The 21,054-nt window shown below is 31.8% G+C and overlaps 1 protein-coding gene across 1 annotated transcript in view; it reads left to right on the plus strand.

The window, feature by feature from the left end:
- Window positions 1–21,054, plus strand: part of CHD1 (chromodomain helicase DNA binding protein 1) — a 70,864-nt gene that overhangs the window by 38,655 nt on the left and 11,155 nt on the right. The window contains 17 exon segments of the mRNA XM_079145826.1: window positions 284–436; window positions 4,358–4,429; window positions 4,953–5,102; window positions 5,999–6,147; window positions 6,658–6,754; window positions 6,840–6,935; window positions 8,880–9,056; window positions 11,784–11,944; window positions 13,293–13,334; window positions 14,416–14,546; window positions 15,228–15,366; window positions 15,541–15,691; window positions 16,331–16,429; window positions 16,432–16,452; window positions 17,217–17,345; window positions 17,797–18,060; window positions 18,420–18,560. Coding sequence (XP_079001952.1) covers window positions 284–436; window positions 4,358–4,429; window positions 4,953–5,102; window positions 5,999–6,147; window positions 6,658–6,754; window positions 6,840–6,935; window positions 8,880–9,056; window positions 11,784–11,944; window positions 13,293–13,334; window positions 14,416–14,546; window positions 15,228–15,366; window positions 15,541–15,691; window positions 16,331–16,429; window positions 16,432–16,452; window positions 17,217–17,345; window positions 17,797–18,060; window positions 18,420–18,560 — 2,172 coding nt within the window.

Raw genomic sequence — 21,054 nt, forward strand, 5'->3', positions numbered from 1 at the left:
TAGTATGACAACTTACAAATAGAATAGAACAGTATGCAATCCCTCCAAAAAATAAAAGAATCCTTGTGCTCAATGGTAAGGGACAATTTTAATTTATGTAATACACCAAAATTGTAAAGGCTTTAGAAAATTTTGAAAACTGAAATTGTTTTTATACCATTATGAAAATATAAAATCTCAATTGAAAATAATTAAAAAGTAAATTATTGTATCATTTGCTTCTTTTAATGTGTTCGTAACAGTTTATTATGTCTTATAGCAGTTTAATTTATTGTATCCTCAGCACTTAATTCGTAGCAGCGGAAAATTGATTCTTCTTGACAAACTGTTAATTCGCCTAAGAGAACGAGGCAATCGTGTTCTCATTTTTTCTCAAATGGTGCGGATGTTAGATATACTTGCAGAATATTTGAAATATCGTCAATTCCCCTTTCAAGTGAGTATTTCATTATCTTTATTGTTTCATCTAATTCCTCAATTTTACTGAATTACCTTTGAAATTATTTTGTAAATGTAGATTTTATATCAAATGTATTTTCCTTTAAAGAAATGTTTTTTTTTAAAGAAATACTTGTCATTGTTCCCCTTTTTATCTTATATTTATCAACAAAGCAATTTTTCTTTTCTCTAATTTTCTCTTGTCTTTAATGCTTGCTTTAGATTTTAAAGCATTGTATTGAGGCAGAGTTTGAGTGTTTAATATTAAAGTCAGGTGCTATTCTCAGTACTTCAGTATATTTAATTCTTATAGCATTTTTATAAATAGTGCCAGAAACATAGTTTGATGTTCATTATATACAGCTAGTAAATAGTATGTATTTAGTGCTGGCAGTAAAATAAGAGAAGTAAAAGACTCATTACATACAATTCCTGCTCTGTTGGAACCATAATAAAGTAGGTAGTTACAAATAAATATAAACATCCCTGTGGTAAGTGCTGTGAAGGACAAGTTTTTGTTGATATGATCAAGGTTGAGAAATACATAGTCATTTAAGGGGAATAGTAGAAGAGTACCATTATTGGAGGTTTTTAAAACCACTTTGAGATGTTATTTCCATGCTATATAATTCACCCACTTAAAGTATACTATTCCGTGATTTTTTTTTTAATCATATTTTACAGATGTGCAACCATGTCAGTTTTAGAATATTTTCATCACCTCAGAAACTAACTCTGTACCCTTTAGCTACCCATTGCCTTTCCATTCCTCCTCTTACTCTAGCCTTCCTCTGCTATATTTTTAAACAAATTATTTTGTGTACATGGTTATCAAATGGAAAAATAGCATAGAAGTGCTTGTAAGCAGTTCTTTACCACCACTTCCTTCTTGTTCTAAATCATTTCCTGCTGAGAATTATTTTTAACTTTTTTGTTTGTTTTGTTTTAGGCCATGCCATAATAAATGATATACCACTATGCTTACAGGCTTTCTAGTTGTAATTTAAATGTCTTCTAAGATTTTTCTTTTTACAGTTGAAAATTTGTTTGTATAATGAAATCAGTAAAGTTCTTATAACTATTTTCTTTAAAAATCATTAGAAACTTTTAAAAATAATGTCAATTATGAACAATCACTTTGAGCTACATGTGTAAAATGAAAAAAATTGTCAGCAAACAGTGCATGTTAAACATCACTTGCAAAAAATGAAATATAAAAAGTCATGTCATAAATTACTGCTGTCATGCCTAGTTTATTTGGTCTTACACACCATTGATATTCTGTCTTTATGCTGGAGTTGGTAGGGCAACCTTGGATTTTCTTCTCTGCTCCCAAGAGGGAGGTCACATTTAATCAGGCCACAAAGAACAGTCTTTTCATATTGCCCTTGGTGCCCTTTGTCCTACTTGACTCTGACTCAGTCATTCATTGATAATTCCCTCAACCGAGTTAAGTAAATTTGGCATACATGCTAAGCCAACTGGTGTGATTGCTGTTCAGTGGTTGGGGTTCCCATGAACAGTCTGCACTGTTGTTTAAAAAAAAAAAAAAGCGTTGTCAGTTACCATGTGAATACCTTAAAAACCTGATCAATTTCCAAGTAAATATCTGTTTTCCCTAGGATATATGCTTACAGAAGTTAGAGTGGGTGTCTTATAAATATGGTGAATTGAACACACTTTGTTTCTTTTTCTTCTAAGAAAGTCAAACAACAGTACAGTGACTGGGGGCTTGGTGGGTAAAAACCTTCCAGAACATGGGCAAGACAGTGGAATCTGAATGGTAGATAAATTGGTGGTAACTGACTTAGTAGATCTGAAAGAACTGAATAAGTAATCAGTGTGAAAAGTTCAGAAACACACTAATCTACATTGTAAAAATCTGCAAAGGTTCAGGAATTTTTAACACTAGTAATTCTGAAAGCAGGATACAGGTGGGGCTTTAAAAAAAGATTGAAAATATTGCAAAGGACACAGTTATACTTCTGTTCCCTTCTGAAACTTCACTAAAATGGCAGCCTCTTTATTTGCTTTGTTATGAGGAATATATTCAATTACCCAAATCAGTCTCAACCAGAAACATGTTTTTACCCACTTGTATTTTAATCGTTTCCTGAGTTTTTGGTTTTACTGTTGTAACTAGTACCTTTTAGGTTTATTATTTTCTAACTGTTTTCTGCTGCTTTACAAAAGTACCACTGATTTTGGTTATTTATCTTGTAACTTGGAACTTTGTTACATGATGCATTTTAATAATTTGGGATTTCCCTATGATGGACAGTCATATTGTCTCTGAATGATAATTATTTTTAACCCTTATAGATTTTCTTTTCTGTAAAAGTCTTTTTTTCTTACTGCAGTGGCTATGACATTTAGTCCAATGTTGAATAGCAATACTGAGAATAATTATAATGGTTTACCATTGAGTATAATGTTTTCTATAAAAGGTCTGCATATTATTTCAGGTTAAAGACATTCCTTCTTATAATTTGTCCACTGAGAATTTATATAAAAGATTATTAAATGTTATTAACTATTCAGAATACTTTATACAGTAACAAAGCAGAAGTTGAAATAGCTTCCAAAAATATTACTGTAACTCACCAACTGAATGCATGATCACAGTAGGCAAGGTATTTCTAATCTAGAACCACTTTATTAAATTGGTTATGGACTGGAGCTGTAGCTCAGTGGTAGAGCACTTACCTTGCATGTGTGAGGCACTGGGTTCAATCCTCAGCACCACATAAAAATAAATAAATTAAAGGCATTGTGCCCATTTACAACTAAAAAAGCATTTTAAAAAAATGTCAGGGCTGGGGAGATAGCTCAGTCGGTAAAGTGCTTACCTTGCAAGCAATAAGACCATGGGTTCGATTCCCAGCACCACACACACACACACACACACACACACAAATGTCAATTATAATTAAAGTGAAAATAATAGCATTTTTTTTTTTTTTTTTATAAAACTTTTTTTTCCTCCCGTTTTACTCTCCTGGAGATCAACCCAGGGCCTCAGGCATGCTAAGCAAAGCTTTCTACTACTGAACCACACCCTCAACCCAATAATGGCTAAAATTTAGGAAGCCTCATGTATGTCAGGCACTGTGCTAAGTTCTCTAGTTTGTGAAGGAGGCCCTTTATGTCCATTTTACTGACAAAGAAGTTGACATTGAGAAAATTCAAGTCTCTTGTCCAAGGCATCCAGGATATTTATTCAGTCTTTTGAAATAGAGCCCACAGTGCCTTTGAATCTTTATCATGCATCAGAATTAGCTGAAGGGCTTTTGCTGCACCCTTTTCTCAAAGTTTCTGATTCAGTAGGTGTGGGGTGAGGATCAATAATTTGCTTTAGGTAATTGTGTTCTCAGTTAACACTAATGCTATTTGTTTAGTAATCACACTGGACTTTATCAATGTTTTTTACAGTGTGGGTTGTAACCTGTTAATGGATCTGGGAATCAGTTTAATGAGATACAGTATTTTAAAAGATGAAACAACTGGGGCTGGGGATATATAGCTCAGTTGCACAAGGCCCTGGGTTCAATCCCCAGCACTGCAAAAAAAAAAAAAAAAAAGATAACTTATAAATTATGGAACTGTAGTATATATAGTACATATCATGAAACTTATTTTAGGTATATGTAAACTTATTTCAGGTGTTTGTATTCATTAACATATCTCCCACGTTGAGTCTTAAGCAGAACAGTGTGACAGCTGATACTACGTATACTCTTAGGGAAGCAATCATTGGTAAAGAGCACAGACTAGGTACAGAATTGGACATTATTTTATTTATAGTACTGTGTATTCATAAAATTGTAGTAAAAGGACACCTGCCTTTCTATACTTCATAATTTTAATTGCTTTTTAACATTTTGTGGTATATGCATTATTGTAATGTGTTTTATTATAGAGATTAGATGGATCAATAAAAGGGGAGCTGAGGAAACAAGCTCTAGATCATTTTAATGCTGAGGGATCAGAGGTATGAATGCTTTAAAATTGTAAGTTTTGTTTCAATCACATATTTTGTGTAGTCATCATATTTATAGTTTGATTAAAAAAGCTTTTTCAGTACTAGTGAGTTCATTAGCAAATGACTTTTTTAAAGGCCATTTTCTGTTAAATCTGAAAATTTTATGCTTTCTTAACAATACCATTTCAACATAATAATTTGCTTTAAAGTGAATTATCCCATTTTCATTTAGAATTCTTTTTATGTACCTTATCCTTTATTTTTTAAAGAAATAAACTTTACACATATAGTCAAAGCCTCATCCCTCCCCTATTCCATTCCCTCTTTTTAATCATAATTAAACACCTAAATAATTTGCTTTTTCCTATTAACATGTGTATTTGTATTTTGGAGTATTGCTGATTGCTCTTCCTAAAGATTTATGTTATTAATTTTCAATGTTCATTTTTAGTTTTATTAGTAAAATTATTTTTCAGTTTGATTATTTGTTCACTTAGAATTTTAAATCTTGCTTATTTACATTTCCTTATAGGATTTCTGCTTTTTGCTCTCTACAAGAGCTGGTGGTTTAGGGATTAATTTAGCCTCTGCTGACACTGTTGTTATATTTGATTCTGACTGGAATCCACAAAATGATCTTCAGGCACAGGCAAGAGCTCATCGAATTGGGCAAAAAAAACAGGTATTTTTGATTTGTGTTATTTATTGGTTTAGAATTTAGTGTTTAGAATTGTCCAAGATCATCAGGAAATAGAGGGAACATAGTTATTTTGCTATTTAACCAATAGAATACTGAGGAAACCAGTTTACCACAGTCACTTGGAGTGTCAGAATTGAGGTAACTAGTCCTAAATAGGATCATGCATTCTAAGTACAAGCATTTATTCTGTTCTTAACAGTGTTTTTTATTCAGTGTAAAAACTTATTAACATCTTCATTGGTTATTTCAACTTTTGAATGAGAGTTTGAGAAGTATAACCCTACCTTTTTACTAGCCTATATTTTGCCCCTATGCTTACAAGGTAGCACACACAAAAGGTACTTCAATTTTATAAAGTTTATACAACCATCTGGCACCACTGTAACAAAATATTCCTCTCCTATGGTAACTGTTCCAACTATATAGAACCTCTCTCTGACCTAAAAAATAGGGGGAGTTCTCAATTTTGGGAAGCTTCGTTTTGTGGTTGAGGCTTCTTCATTATCTTGTGGAGAGTTTCATAGAATTTTTATTTTAGGGAGTGATGAAACATCAGAATCCCAGGAACTGCCTTAAGAACATCAGAAATTTGCCCTTTTTTTTTCTTTTTTCCCAACTATATCAACTGTAAAATAGCAAGTTATTTTAAAAAAAAGAGAAAGAAAATCTTAACTAGTCTATAAAATGGAAACATATATTCTCAAAAGTTTCTAAAATTGAAGAACTTTTAACCATATGTATATGTTTTTAAATTTTGCTTATTAATAGTATAAACTTCACGTTGAATTTTTCAGTCTATGTACTACTGTTTGGGCACTTCAGGTTAGCACAACAAATCTTTTTTACTGCAGTTTGTTTCCTTATGCATGTTTTTACAGGTGAATATATATCGTCTAGTTACCAAGGGATCAGTTGAAGAAGATATTCTTGAAAGGGCCAAAAAGAAGATGGTTTTAGATCATCTTGTGATTCAAAGAATGGACACAACTGGCAAGACTGTACTTCACACAGGTTCTGCTCCATCAAGGTGGTTACTTTAGTATAAAAAAATATCATTTTAGAGTTACCCTAAATTCATTTTTCTAAAAATTTTGCATCACTAAGTGAATCACTGAGGTGCTGTATTTTTGAAGACTGATTTCTAGTCAGTGTGTGTACATTCAGTATTTGGTTTTTCCACTACAGATTTATACTCTAAGGGGAAATTTCTTGAACTTCAACACTTCTAGGTCCTTAGTTTAAAAAAAATAACTATGCTAGGGAAGGACGGTAGAATGAGACAGATGTTATTACTCTATATACGTGTGATTACACTACTGGTATGAATGGGGAATGAGAATTATGTTCCATTTGTGTACAGTATGTCAGAATGCTTTCTACACTCATGAATAACCAATCAGAACAAATTTTAAAAATTGCAAAAAATATTGTAATTATACTAAAACGTCACCAATTTAATTTTCTCATAACTGTTGTAAAGGTGACTGTGTAAATGTTAACTATTAAAATTAAATATTTTTATTTTTCCTGTTTTTAGTTCTACTCCTTTCAATAAAGAAGAATTATCAGCCATTTTAAAGTTTGGTGCTGAGGAACTTTTTAAGGAACCTGAAGGAGAAGAACAAGAGCCCCAGGTTAAAAAAAAAAAAGCCTCAGAATGTGTGCTTTATAATAAAAGGGAAGAATTCGCACATATTAAAGTTTGTCTTTTAATTATAGGAAATGGATATAGATGAAATCTTGAAGAGGGCTGAAACTCATGAAAATGAACCAGGGCCTTTAACCGTAGGAGATGAATTGCTTTCCCAGTTCAAGGTAAATTTCTTTTCTTCTTTTTTTTTTTTTGGAGATTTTTCTTTATATAATTGAGAGGGATTGAGTTTCTTAGTATTTTTCTAATTTTTCTTTTACATAATCAGTAAGATAATTTTTCTCTTAAAAAATTTGGTTTTCTAAAAATAGTTTCTCAGAAAAACTAGTGGCTGCTGATTTGAATAAGAGACCAAGTCACTTAAGAACAGTTAAACTTAGTTGAGTGGGGGACGCTGTTACTTCCTAATTACCACCTGAATAATGCTCAGCAAATAGCATGTCCTCAATATTCATTGAATAAATGAATGAATGAATGGGATTTCCAAATTTCTATGACTGAAGACTTTTTATTGGAGCAATTTTTAATATTATATTAATTTAAGCATTATCACTAATGCTTAAGAAAACTAATACGTAAACATAATCACTAATAAGAAAACTTAAGAAAATTGATCAGACAAAATAAGCAGTAAGTTAACCATTTATTAATACTTATAATGTATTATAAGTCAAACTCGGGTTTGGTTGAGGGTGGAAGAGCTATAAAAAGAGCTAAAGCAACATGTATCAGGTGACATTATGGAGGAGGTTGAGTGCCCTTGTTTAGTGTGAGTAAACAAGTTCTATATCTTACCATTTACTATGAACTGAGGTTCTAGGGAATCAGTTCAATTCGTAGCATTGTTCATTCAACAGATATTTACAGAGCACCTGCAGTGTGTGCCACACATGAGGGACACACAAATGAATAAAAACTTGGTAATGTAATCACTGTGTCTTGTGGGGGCAGGAGAGAATAGACTGTAATGAGAAGAACTGAAGTAGGGAGATAAGTTAGACAACTACAATAATCCTGTTGAAAAGTGAAGATTAATGGAGCTGGCAGTCACTCTGAGCATGATCTAATTGACTGTTTCCAATTACAAAGTTATATGATTTGGAAAAATTTGACTAGTAATTTGGAAAAACTTACTGATAACTAGAATAAGTACAGGTTATTTTATACCAGTGACTTGGTATTCACAAACCATTGGGTTTTTGGTTATGGTATTTTTATAATAGGAAAGAGTAAACGTTACTTTTAGCCCCATTCCATATGTGGAATAAGCATAGTTTTCTTGTCTTTATCCAGTTATTTATGTCTATACATTTTAATATATTAGTACTCATAGCCAGTTTTAATGAGTGCTTGCTGTATACCAGACTGTTACTTTAAATGTTCTTTTATCCTCACAAAGTTACTTTGCTGTTTCTATCTATTCCTTTAGAAGTGAGAACACTAGGGCTTAGGGAACATAAGTCATTTATCTGAATTCTAACAGAGCTCCTGTCTTTACCCACAGCTCTTTACATTCTACTTTTCTGATCATAAAGATATAAGAATATTGTTCAACAGCACTTGGTAGTTCATGGACTGGTCTGGGAATTCTATAGGATATTATTTAGCATGTTAATAGTATAAACTACCTTTTTTGTTGTTATTTGTTAACTGACTCATTTGCTGTCTGCCTCTAGTTCAGTTACATTTTGTTGAGCAGCAGGACAAAGAGAATCTTTCCCAGGGGTGGGGACCATTGTTGGAAGTCATTTGATTTAAACCTCTTTGCCCTAATGAAGAAATAAATGTAGATAGGTTAGCAATCATATTTGGTTTAACTCATAGTCTTAGTCATGTTCATTTTACTGAGGTATTTTTATTTTTGTGTTGTTTTTGTTTTTGAGTGGAGTTCTGTTACATTATGTTGCCCAGGCTGGCCTCAGTCTCCTGGGCAAATGATCCCCCTACTTCAGCCTCCTGGGTGGCTGAAATTACAGGCACAGGGCATTGTGTCCTACTGCTATTTATGTTTTAGTCTCAGATTTTGTCATGTCACTACTTCTCCCTTAAGAAATTTATAATTTAAGGATATATTTTTCTATAATACTTTTTTTGTTAAAACTTATCAGGTTGCCAACTTTTCAAATATGGATGAAGATGACATTGAATTGGAACCTGAAAGAAATTCAAAGAATTGGGAAGAAATCATTCCAGAAGATCAAAGAAGACGATTAGAAGAAGAAGAAAGACAAAAGGAACTTGAAGAAATTTATATGCTCCCAAGAATGAGAAACTGTGCAAAACAGGTGACTTTGTAATTTTAAACTTTCCTGTCAAGAGTATAGTAATCACCATGGACTGGTCTTTTGTTTGTCTTGTTTATATTTTTTTATTTTCTTTTAGCGCCTTTGATTTAATAATGTTTACCTTATAAAATGAGGTGAAAAGTGTTTCCTTTTCTTTTTGGGAGAATATTAAAGGGCTTGGGAATAGTTCTTCATTAAAAAGTGGGAGTACTGTTAGGGAAGATATCTAGGCCTGTAATTTTCTATGGTGTTTGTAGAATGTTTAATGGTGCCTTTCTTTCACTTACCTAATGTTAGTGTTTTCTTTCTTGATCATTCTAGGTAGAATTTAATCAATTTTACTAATCTTTTCAAAGAACTAGCTTTTTGTTTCATTGTTTTTTCTATTTTCAATTACATGTGTTTCTGCTCTCTATCTTTTCTTCTTACTTTTGGTATCATTTGCTCCTTTTTTAAAGTTTTTTAAGGTGTGAGCATAGATACTGAATTGGGATCTTTCTTTTCTAATATTAGCATTTAATGCTACAAATTTTCTTTTAAGCACTTTTTGTGAATCTTCACATTTTAATGTTTGGAGTGTTCTTATTTTTGTTCATTTCAAAATAATTTATAATTTCCCATGCAGTGATTTCTTTGATCCATAGTTTTCTTAGAAGTGTATTTTTTAATTTCCAAATGTTTGGAAGATTTTGCAAGTATCTTGTTTATGACTTCCAGGTTAACTAGAACTGGTCAAAGAGCTTTCTTTGTGCAATTTGAGTTTTTAAAAACTTTTGTTTATTTTATGGCCCAAATAAAATAAATACCTAATTTTAAAATTATGGTAACATTGGTATGGCAAGCTCTGTTGTATTCTTCAGCAAAAGGAAAAAAACCCTAATATTAGGCTTCTTTTTGCATTAACCTTTATCTTTTAGAACATTAAATTATAAGATTATTTGTCTTGATTATTCAGTTTTTTGGTGCCTCAGTAAATTTTGAATCAGAAGCATGAGTCCTGCCTTACTCTGGTCATTGTCCAGTTACTCCTTCCAAAACAAAGAGTTTTTTTGTTGTTGTTGTTTGCTTTTCGGAAACAATCATAATAGGAGTGTTCTCATGCCCTTAGGACAGTAGGTGGGAAGGGTTTTGCAAGATTTCCTGCCTGTGCCCCAGAAGTTGACTACTGCCTTTCTCCAGGCTTACTCCCTAGATCAAAGTTCTCTCCAATTTCCCAGCAGGCCAATCTGTCTCATAAGTGCCTGGCAGAGGTTTATAGAAAGTACCTGAGAGTGGTTACAAGTTTTCACTGTGTCTTTGCTTTCTAGGTGTCCTGTGCTATCTTGTTTGCCTACCTTTAGTCTTTAGCAAGTGTTATGTGTGGTCATCCTGTGTCCCCTCTCCCCCACTTCTGGTGATTGAATTCAGGGATTCACACATGCTAGACAAGCTCTCTACCACTGAGCTACACCCCCTAACTCTGCCTTTAGCAAATTATACCTGCCTTCTTTTGCCTGCTTATATGATACTCAATTTCTATCACCTTAGCTCTTCATAAGGGAGCCACTGTTCAATTAATTTTTCATCTCTTCTTGTAAACTTGTATCTTCCCTTATATTTTAGAGGAGTAGATTTCCCCATGATTTCAACTCTGATGCTTTTAAGAAAAATTACGATTTTTTAGGTTAGATTTGTTGTTAGGGTGGGAGCCTTGGCCTACCAATTTTCTACAGAACAAGCAGTAGTGGGATGAAATAATTTGACCTGTAAGTGACTACATTTGTTTCTTGCTTATTTCTGTGAACTCTAAAATTATTTCCTTTTATAGTACATGGGAAGCATAGCATTACATTAATCTTATGAAAGGGTAAAAGGAAATTAAAATAAGAATTAAATTTATCCTTGACTTAGTCTTTGCATAATAGGGTTCAAAATATGTACAGCAGCTTTGGAAAAACTCCAAAGAGTCACATAGTATATTTTTTGCTGTATGCATTAATTATGTGGATGTTAGGAATAGACATGTGGATTACGTGGCATTTTTTCTGTCAAATATTTGATAGCCTAGTTAGAACAGAAATATGTGAAAAGAGGGATAAGTAATCATCCTTCCACCCCCAGATAGATGCCTAGTAGTGTTATTACAGTATACAACATTCTAATTTTTTAAATGGATATCATTTGTTAAGTTAAATAGTAGCCACGTTGTTTTAGAATTTATTTTCTCTTTGACAGTGTATCATGAATGTTAATTATTCTACAATACAATAATAATATTTCTAAAATTGCTCTCTGCCCTATCTTAAATACCCACCAAAGATACATAGGTGTCTTTTTCTGTACCATTTCCAGTATTGACTATTATTACTTATTTGGTGTTTTCAAATTGGTATATTTTAAAAAGGTATATTTTATTGCTATATTTCATTGTTAATTTATTTTGCATTTTAAAAAAGTAACATTTAGGTAGCACGGTTTCGTATTTGTTATTTGATTACTTGCTTATTAATAACCTTTTTCATATTTTTACAAGAGACTGATTATTGTTGATTGATAAGCATGCTTTATGTATTAAGGCTATTAATTCTTTTTCATTAACACGTTATTGTCTTTCTGTTTGCTTAATTACTTTTGCTTATGGAATATTCTTTATAATATTTTTTAAGGTTTTACAATGTTTTTCTTTGCCCTTTAGATAGAAACTTAACTTTACCCTAAGCTGGGTAAATTTTTGTTTTCAAATTCCAGATTAGTTTCAATGGAAGTGAAGGGAGGCGCAGTAGAAGTAGGAGATACTCTGGATCTGATAGTGATTCAATCTCAGAAAGAAAAAGGCCAAAGAAACGTGGAAGACCACGCACTATACCCCGGGAGAATATTAAAGGATTTAATGATGCAGAAATTAGGCGGTAAGATGATAATAGACCATTTTGTTTTAACTTGGTTTCATTAGAAAGTAAAACGAAAATATGAAAATATAATAATTTTCAAAAATCAAGGTGAAAGTTTTAGAGGAGGCAAGTATATGATGTTTTACTAGGAATTGAGCATTCCTTACTGCTTTGGGGTTCATTATAACTGTAAAAGCAAGTTCACCTTCTAATTTTGCATGTTATTTATTGTTAGGCTAGACTACTAAAATCCTTTGGTTTTATTAATGTGTTTCAGAATAATGGTTTTGTTTATTAAAAATTCACACTACATTGATGATTCCCAGCATTAATAATTTTTTGTGGGAATAATTTAGTTCTGTATTTTTCTATTGTCTTAACATTGAAGTGATTGCTTTTTGAAAGTAACCATGTTTAAAACATTTCTGGGGTTGGGGATGTAGCTCAGTGGTAGATTATGCATTTAGCATGCATTTAGCATGCACAAGGCAGATGATCACCAGCACCACAAACAACAGTAACAAAGGAACTAATTTTGATGTGACCAAGTAGGAAATGGGTTAAGATTAGCTATGCAGGATAAATTCTAGCTTTTGCTCAGAATATACCATACTTCTTTAAGGGGGACGGAGTAACAAATTATTTTGTTAATGTTTTGCATGTGAAATTTGTAAAAAATTGTTCATTACTTGAGAGTTTGTTTTTCTGTTTCTTTCAAGCCATTGTAACTTTTGTCTTTTAAATCATAGACCTGACTGATAAGGTTCTTCCTCATTCTTCCTAGCAGAAAACTAAATACATTGTTAGCTTTCGTTAAGAGTACTTTTATGACATCTGATTTGCTGGACTTTCTGTTTTTACTTGAAGAGGCATTTCATCTTCTACTTTTCCTGGATATTTTTCCTCATCTATCAACCACCTACATAGTTTTTTCTGAAGTAAAATTTTTATTTTCCATTGTTTAGTGTAATACCACACATCTTATTTTTATCAGCACTTGGAATGTGAGGAGGTGTAATATGATTGATAATTATTCTGGAGACACTTCCTGTGATATACTTTGAACATTTTTCCAGTCTTGTGAAAATAATAAAGTAATTTCTAAAATAAAATTTAGCTTCTATTGTTTTATTTACATTGGTATCTTAAGTTCATCCTGGGTGTAAAAATACTTCTTGTTTTACTTGATTTATAGCTTCTTGTCTCAACATTTGTGTTTATTCCACAGCTTATTCATTTTTTGGTTAGTAAATGTGCTTTGAATTTATTTTTGCACTAATAAGTATTATCTTATTTCTGTGTGTTATATGTATTTTTAAATGGATAATGAAGGACACATTTAAACCAAGTATTTATTTTCTGCTAGGTTTATCAAGAGCTATAAGAAATTCGGTGGCCCTTTGGAAAGGTAAATGCATTTGTCATCCTCACAGAATTATGAAATTTTGTATATGGTCAGCTTGATTTGTATTCATATTTAGTTTGCTACCTTGTTCAATTTGCTTTTTTTTTTTTTTTTTTTTCCTGCGGTTCTGGGGGTCGAACTCAGGGCCTTGTGCTTGTGAGGCAAGTACTCTACCAGCTGAGCTATCTCCCCAGCCCTTCAATTTGCTTTTAATAGGCACTTAAAAATTATAGGAATCCAATTTCAGATTTATGTTCTTAATTCTGGTCTGTAAATTTTTCTTAAAATCGTCTATAAAACAGTTAAATTTTATTTTTATACCTAATGCACTTTTCATTGTCACATTTTTCATTATACAACTTATGAAAGCACAAATTTATTTTATAGAGGCACTGAGTTGCTAACTTACCACTGTTTTTTTTTTTCTAACTAGGAAATTCTTAATTTTTAAGAATTATATCCTCTTAGTATACAAACAACTAAAATTCAGTTTCTTTAAGCTATGAATTAATCCCAATAATTATTGTTCATTTAAATATTCTTTGTCCTTTGTTGTGGTCAACCCTCTGTAGAGCTGCAAAGACTCAAATTAATTTGCCTTATCCTCTTAAAAACTTGTAAGAGAGATTATATTGTTTTGAGGTGACTCAAGAGGCAATGAAATACATGTGTAATTATTTAGATGATGGGAAAAATGTCTTTAGTGTTAATTTTTCTTTGTTATCTGTTTGCGTATTTTACTCTCACTTAACAATTGTCATAAAGCTTCCTTTTGATTTTGAATTACTTAAAATTTGATCAGTTTGTGAAAAGTTTTTAGAGAATTGTGTGACCTTCAAATTTGTAGTATGCCATTTGCTCAGTAACAAATTTTCAAAATTTATTGTCTTCAAATGTGTAAACAATTTGATTCCCTACCGAATTGTCCTAGCTTTTTACATATTGTATGTGAATTATGCAAGCTAGAATTTATAGGACATTTAGTAGAGTGATATTTTGATCTTAAAATAGAAAACTTGGTTTATCATAAACATTGCCACATCATTTAACATATATGCCTGAAAAGTGTCTTACTTTGGTACAGATTAGATGCAATTGCTCGAGATGCTGAATTAGTTGATAAGTCGGAAACAGACCTCAGACGATTAGGAGAATTGGTCCATAATGGCTGCATTAAAGCTTTAAAGGACAGTTCTTCAGGAACAGAACGAACAGGTAATATTAAAATGAGTGATTTTAAAAAAGAAATAAATGAAAGTTTCAAGATATACTTTTTTGAGTTTGGTATTATATCTTAACTTGCCTGTTCATTAGTCCTAGAAGATGCTTTACAAGACAAAGCAAGGACCTGAGTTTCAGGAAGTGGATAACAGAATTCCAGTTTTAAGGCAATAGAATCTATCCTTTAGAAAGGTCCCTGATGTATTCTGACTGGAACATAATGTCAGAAATTACTGTTAGTTATACTTTTTTTTTTTAGTATGGATGACTAGGGGAAGAAAATATAAATATACACATGTGACATTGGTTTGGTGCATGGTTATTTTATTATGCTTATTTTGCAGTTCATATGCCTGAAAATTATTTATTTGAGGTTTAATAATCAGATATACTAAAAAAATTATACTAGAAATTCTTATTTAGAGGCTGACAGTACAAATAGACAATCTATCTTGTATGATTAATAATTCACTTAATTACATGAAATACAATTTGAATCTACATCTGCTAGATTGTGATGATTAGTTTATTATATATTGTGAAAGTTAAATTTTGTCCCTAATCCCTTCCTGAATAGTACAAATAATACTTAATATAAGTAATAGCATAAATTGTTTTGCATTTTGTAAAATTATGTTTTATATTTTTTTCTATACTCTTGTTTAAAAAATTAAGGTGGGAGACTTGGAAAAGTGAAGGGGCCCACATTCCGAATATCAGGAGTACAAGTGAATGCCAAGCTAGTCATCTCCCATGAAGAAGAATTAATACCTTTGCACAAATCCATTCCTTCAGATCCAGAAGAAAGAAAGCAGTGAGTTACTTTATAAAATTTTTGTTGTTAAATAATTTTGATATGAATGTTTGTTAAGTCTTTATGGCATTATTGACTACTTTTGAATTGGAATTTTTAATGACTCATCCTTTTTTCAGAATTTTTTAATAAGTCGATTATAAACATGGCAGTAATTATTAACTTTAATAATAGGTATACAATCCCATGCCATACGAAGGCAGCTCATTTTGATATAGACTGGGGCAAAGAAGATGACTCCAATTTGTTAATTGGTATTTATGAATATGGATATGGAAGCTGGGAAATGATTAAAATGGATCCTGACCTCAGTCTAACACATAAGGTACTTCTATATCTCTTGACTGTTGGCTTTAATACAGACTTTTAAATATTAGTACTCTATCATTTGTTCTTATTAGGCAAAACTTAAATAGTCAAGATTTCCGCTGTGGAAGTTTCCTCAGGAAGACTATATTAGGTCATCTTCTAGACAGGTGATACTTGTAGTCCAGGAATTATTTTATACATTATATAGTTAAATATAGTGTTATTGAGAGAGGAAGGGATTCTAAGGATAATGTAACATTTAGTAACAGTGAATGTTAAATGTAACTTTTAGTATATTTGAAAGAAATGTGTAACCTTATACTTTTTGTTTTCATTTTTTTGGAGGCATATTTATTTAGAATTCATTTCTAAAAATTAAATTTTGCCTGTTGTGTAGACATTTTTAAAAAATGTATATTGAATGAGTCATTCCTGTGAATACTAAAATTTGTAACTTTAGTGAGTTATTATGCTTCTGAAAATGGTTAAAAGTTTTTCACTAGTAAATTTTTTTCCCACTTTTAATTGTTGCATTATAGTTGTACACAATAGGATTTCCTGTTACATATTCATAACTGCACACAGTATAATTTGGCCAGTCACCACTAAGCTTTTTATGTTATTTAAACAACCTGAAAATTAATTGATTTTTCAGATTCTTCCGGATGATCCTGATAAAAAACCACAAGCAAAACAGTTGCAGACACGTGCGGACTACCTCATCAAATTACTTAGTAGAGATCTTGCAAAAAAGAAGCTCAGAGACTTTCTGGTGCAGTAAGTTAAAATTTACATGCTTAAGAGTAGTTTACTTTTCTGTAAGGTAAACCTAGTTTACTGACCATGCTAGACATGCATAGTTAATACATTTTATAAGTGTTTTTCTTTAATAGTTTTATTTGAATATGGTAATGTTTTGTTTTAAATTATTTCACCATATATATGAAAACGGTTGAGTTCATTTTTTTCTTAGGATAGGGATTAAAGAAAATTGGTTAAGAGCGTTGAGTTCTTTTTGAGAAGTTGAGCCTGTGTACTATTTTATTAGAAGGCATTAAGACTTTAAGGAATAGTATCAAAGGTCACTGAGCTTATTTATGAGGAAGCTCAAAAAAAGAAACACCAAGAAAGGGGTGATTGGAAACTTAAACAACCTTTAAAAGTTTACTTAGGACTACAATAACTACCTGTATACTATTAAAAGTAATTTTTAGTAGTATCTCTGGTACCATTGAACTTAATGGTGATAGTAACCTAATTGTGAAAAATTCATTTATATTACTCATTCTTTTTTAAAGGAATATAATTGGCTACTAATTATTAAAATATGGGGTAGAAATATGTGTTCTAACCTTTATATTTAGTATTTTTGAGGTTTTTAAATAATGAAACCCATGGGCTGGGATATAATAACACTTCTAGCATGGACAAGGCCCTGGGTTCAATTCCCAATGCTGCAAAAGATAACAATAAAGAAGAAAACTTTAAAAAAAAAAAAAAAAATCTGTGGAGTTGGTTAAAATGAAAAATAATATTTTTAGGGAGGTTTAAAGAGAAGAAAAATAAGAGCTAAGAAGAATAAAGCAATGAAATCTATGAAAGTGAAAGAGGAAATAAAGAGTGATTCCTCTCCCCTGCCTTCAGAGAAGTCTGATGAAGAAGATGATAAGGTAAAAATGCATTTTTAGAACAGTAACCTTTTCTGTGGAAAAGGGAACGTTGCATGTTTTCAGGTACATTACATTTAAAAATTGAGCTAAGGTCTGAAATCTTACTGTGAATTTTTTTTTTTCCCCTTGTGGTTCATAATGTAGTCTCATTTGTAGAACAGAATTCTACCTATGCAGTAGATACATTAGATGTATAGAGCAAAGGTCCTTCCTTTTCAAACATTTGCTAATTAAATGAACTTCTGTCTCCATTAAGGTTATTATAAATTTGAATGGGACTGGCTTATATTAGTTTATAGGAAGATAAACATTGCATGTATCTTTAAGGGGATTCTGGGTTATCTCTTTCAGAATCCACATACATGCAATCCATAGTCATGCAAAAAAAAAAAAAAATTAGTCTTTGTCAAAATTCAGTTAGTAATACATTGGCCATACTTGCACTTTCTAGGATGAGATCACTTCTGTGAAACATCCAAATAAAAAAATTAAAACAGAAAGAGACAGTGAAGAAAAACCTGAGCCAGATGTTTGTATAAAGAAGGAACCAGAAGAGAAGAGGGAAGCAAAAGAAAAGGAGAATAAAAAAGAACTTAAAAGGGAGATAAAAGAAAAAGAGGATAAGAAAGATATAAAGGAAAAAGATTTTAAAGAAAAAAGAGAAAACAAAGTAAAAGAAGCTATGCAGAAAGAAAAAGACATAAAGGAAGAAAAGGTATGCAATTCAAAATGTAAAATTTAGAAAATAAAACAATCAGCATATTTACATTTGAGGATACTAAATTGCATATCAGCTTATATAAGTCTATTACTGAGTTCTTCAGAAGTGTTTGTGGGAATGTAGTAGAGGAGAAAAACAGATTTGAACACTTTTTGATACCTTACATATAGGGTACCATTATAGGGTAGCTTGATTTTTGGTTTCCCAAAATAAAATTTGGGAAAGAAACCAAAATAGATAAAAATATTCAGTGAGAATAAGCACATGTAGGTTATATTGAGACAGTAATTGTTTTCTGAAAGTTTTAATCATCTTGCCTTTGTGGTTGGGTTGTTTTTATTTTCTTTTTTTAGTTGGGTGAATCCAAGTCTGAAAGTAAAGAAAGATCAAAAAAATCTTTAGTGTCTGATGCTCCAGTTCATATCACTGCAAGTGGTGAACCAGTTCCCATATCTGAAGAATCTGAAGAACTGGATCAGAAGACATTCAGCATTGTAAGCAATAGATTTTCTGATTATTATTAATTCATGTAAAATTTTTTAAGTTGCAATTTCATCTGTGAGCTGTTAACTTAGAAATGTACTTCAATATGATAGTACTGCAGTTTAGATTGATATAAATAATAGGTTTAAATTTTGAAAGGTGTGTTAAATTTAAAATCAATTTTGAAAAGCCTTTAGGAAAGACTGAAGGAGGTTTAGAGCATTTTTCCTTTAGTGTTGAAAATTTAAGGTAAAGAATTGTAAATTCTTAAACCAAGAGGTTTACGTATTCTAGTATTTCTTCTGTATGATGAAACATTACTTTTATCTCAGTCTGTTAACAGACCAGTATTTTTAGAATATACAATGAAAATGTTTCACTAAGTGAAACAAGAAAAAAATTATATATAAAATATAAACTGCAATGTTTTCTTACTAGATTCAGTAGACATAAAATTGCCCTGTCAAATTATTATGAATGTTTCTGAAAACACTCCATTTCTGTACTAATTTTGTTCCAGACTGACAGGTTCCCATACCTTACTGTTGAATAACAACTGGTCTAAAATATACTGGTTCTGCTTGCTATTGTTTTTATGTTCTTCAAATAAGAGAGAACCTGTCTTTGCCTTTTTACAAAGGACTTTTTAAATGAATATAATCAAGAACTCAGAGTGGCCCAACTGTAAAATTATTTGTGATAAAAATTTTGGGTTATAGTAAGGGATGCAATAGGTATATGGTTTATATTGCTGGCTCTAGATCAGAATGCTGCTGTTTGGAAAGTAAGTATTAAGATTAAATGAATTGGTACTTGTAAAGTTTTCAGAACAGTGCTTTCCTCAAAAGCTCAGGAAACATGAAAATTGATAGTGATTGTGGGAGAGGTTGTGACTGAATTCAGATATGAGAGTAGATTGATAGAAATGAAAAAGTACAGGTATAGAGCAAAATTATAGAGAAAAGAACTGAATGATAAGAGACAGATATGGAATTTTCAGAGCTTTAAACAGCATTACAGTATGCATCATTGTAGTTCTAGGATCTGAAGGGTTTATACTAGTTGAGCAATTAACTTATGTCACTTGTTAGACTGGGTTATAATCTGTTTTATCAAATAACTGTACTTGAAAGATACACATTTTCCCTTCTAAAACTAAATTTGTGATTGACCCACTATGTTATTCTTCTCACCCTCTTGTCACACTTTTTTCCCTCTTTTGGACACTGACTAGAAAATGCTGATAGAATGAACATGTGCTCATTCTCTGTAGGTTTCATGACTTCCCCGAACATAGCTTCACTTGCTTTCCTTGCTCTTTGAAAAATAGTAGTTCCTTCTACAGTTTCACAGTTTTCTTGTTCTTACTGTTAGCAGTTGACATCATTCTAATCAGTGAGAATTTGGAAATACTCCAAGTAAGCTACTGCTGCTGTTCCTATCTTCCAGTTATTTACTTGAGCTATGTGTGCTATTTCTGGCCTTTTTCTTTTCCCCTTTCTTTTTTTCTTTCTTTCTTTTTTTACAGAATTTTAAAAAAATTTGTTCTTTTTAGTTATACGTGACAGTAGAATGTATTTAGACATATATCGTATACATGGAGTAGAACTTTCATTTTTGTGGTTATACATGATATGGCTATACTGGTCTTGTGTTCTTGTGAACATAGGCAGCTTATGTTTGATTCATTCTATTGTCTTTCCCATTCACATCTCCCCTCCTTTCCCCCCACAACAACCTGTCCAATTTGGTGCGCATTCTCCACCACCCCACCGCCTTCCGGGGTCTATTGTGAGCCAGCATCTGCGTATCAGAGAACATTCAACCTTTGGTTTTTTGGGATTGGCTTATTTCACTTAGCATGATAAGACTCCAGTTTCATCCATTTACTGGCAAATGCCATAATTCCATTCTTTATGGCTGAGTAATATTCCAATGTATATATGTACCAAATTTTCTTTATCCATTCATCTGTTGAGGGCACCTAGGCTGGTTCCACAGCTTAGCTATTGTGAATTGGAGCTGCTGTAAACATTAATGTGACCGTATCACTGTAGCACGCTGATTTTTAAGTCCTTTGGGTATACACTGAGGAGTGGGACAACTGGGTCAAATGGTGGTTCCATTCCAGGTTTTCTGAGGAATCTCCATACTGCTTTCCAGAGTGGTTGCACCAATTTTCAGTCCCACTTACAGTGTATGAGTGTACCTTTTTCTTCACATCCTTGCCTGTTACTGTGGTCTTTCATTTTGATCTCTTCTGTAGGATCATACACTGAATTCCTTGTCTCATTTTTAAGGATAACCTTTTTATTTGTGACTTAATCTAGCCTCCCTATCTATTTTCTATTGACTTTTTTTTTTTTTTTAAACCCTCTCTGTTGGGTAGGAGTGGAGAATATGAAACTCCTCACTTGAACTGCTCTCTCTATTCTATATACTTAATTACTGAGTAAGGTAAGATTGCTCCTCTGCCTTTTTTTTTTTTTTTTTTCCTTTGTCCAC

The sequence above is a fragment of the Sciurus vulgaris genome (genome assembly GCF_902686455.1).
Source record: "Sciurus vulgaris genome assembly, chromosome: 6".
In the NCBI taxonomy this organism is placed as follows: Eukaryota; Metazoa; Chordata; class Mammalia; order Rodentia; family Sciuridae; genus Sciurus; species Sciurus vulgaris.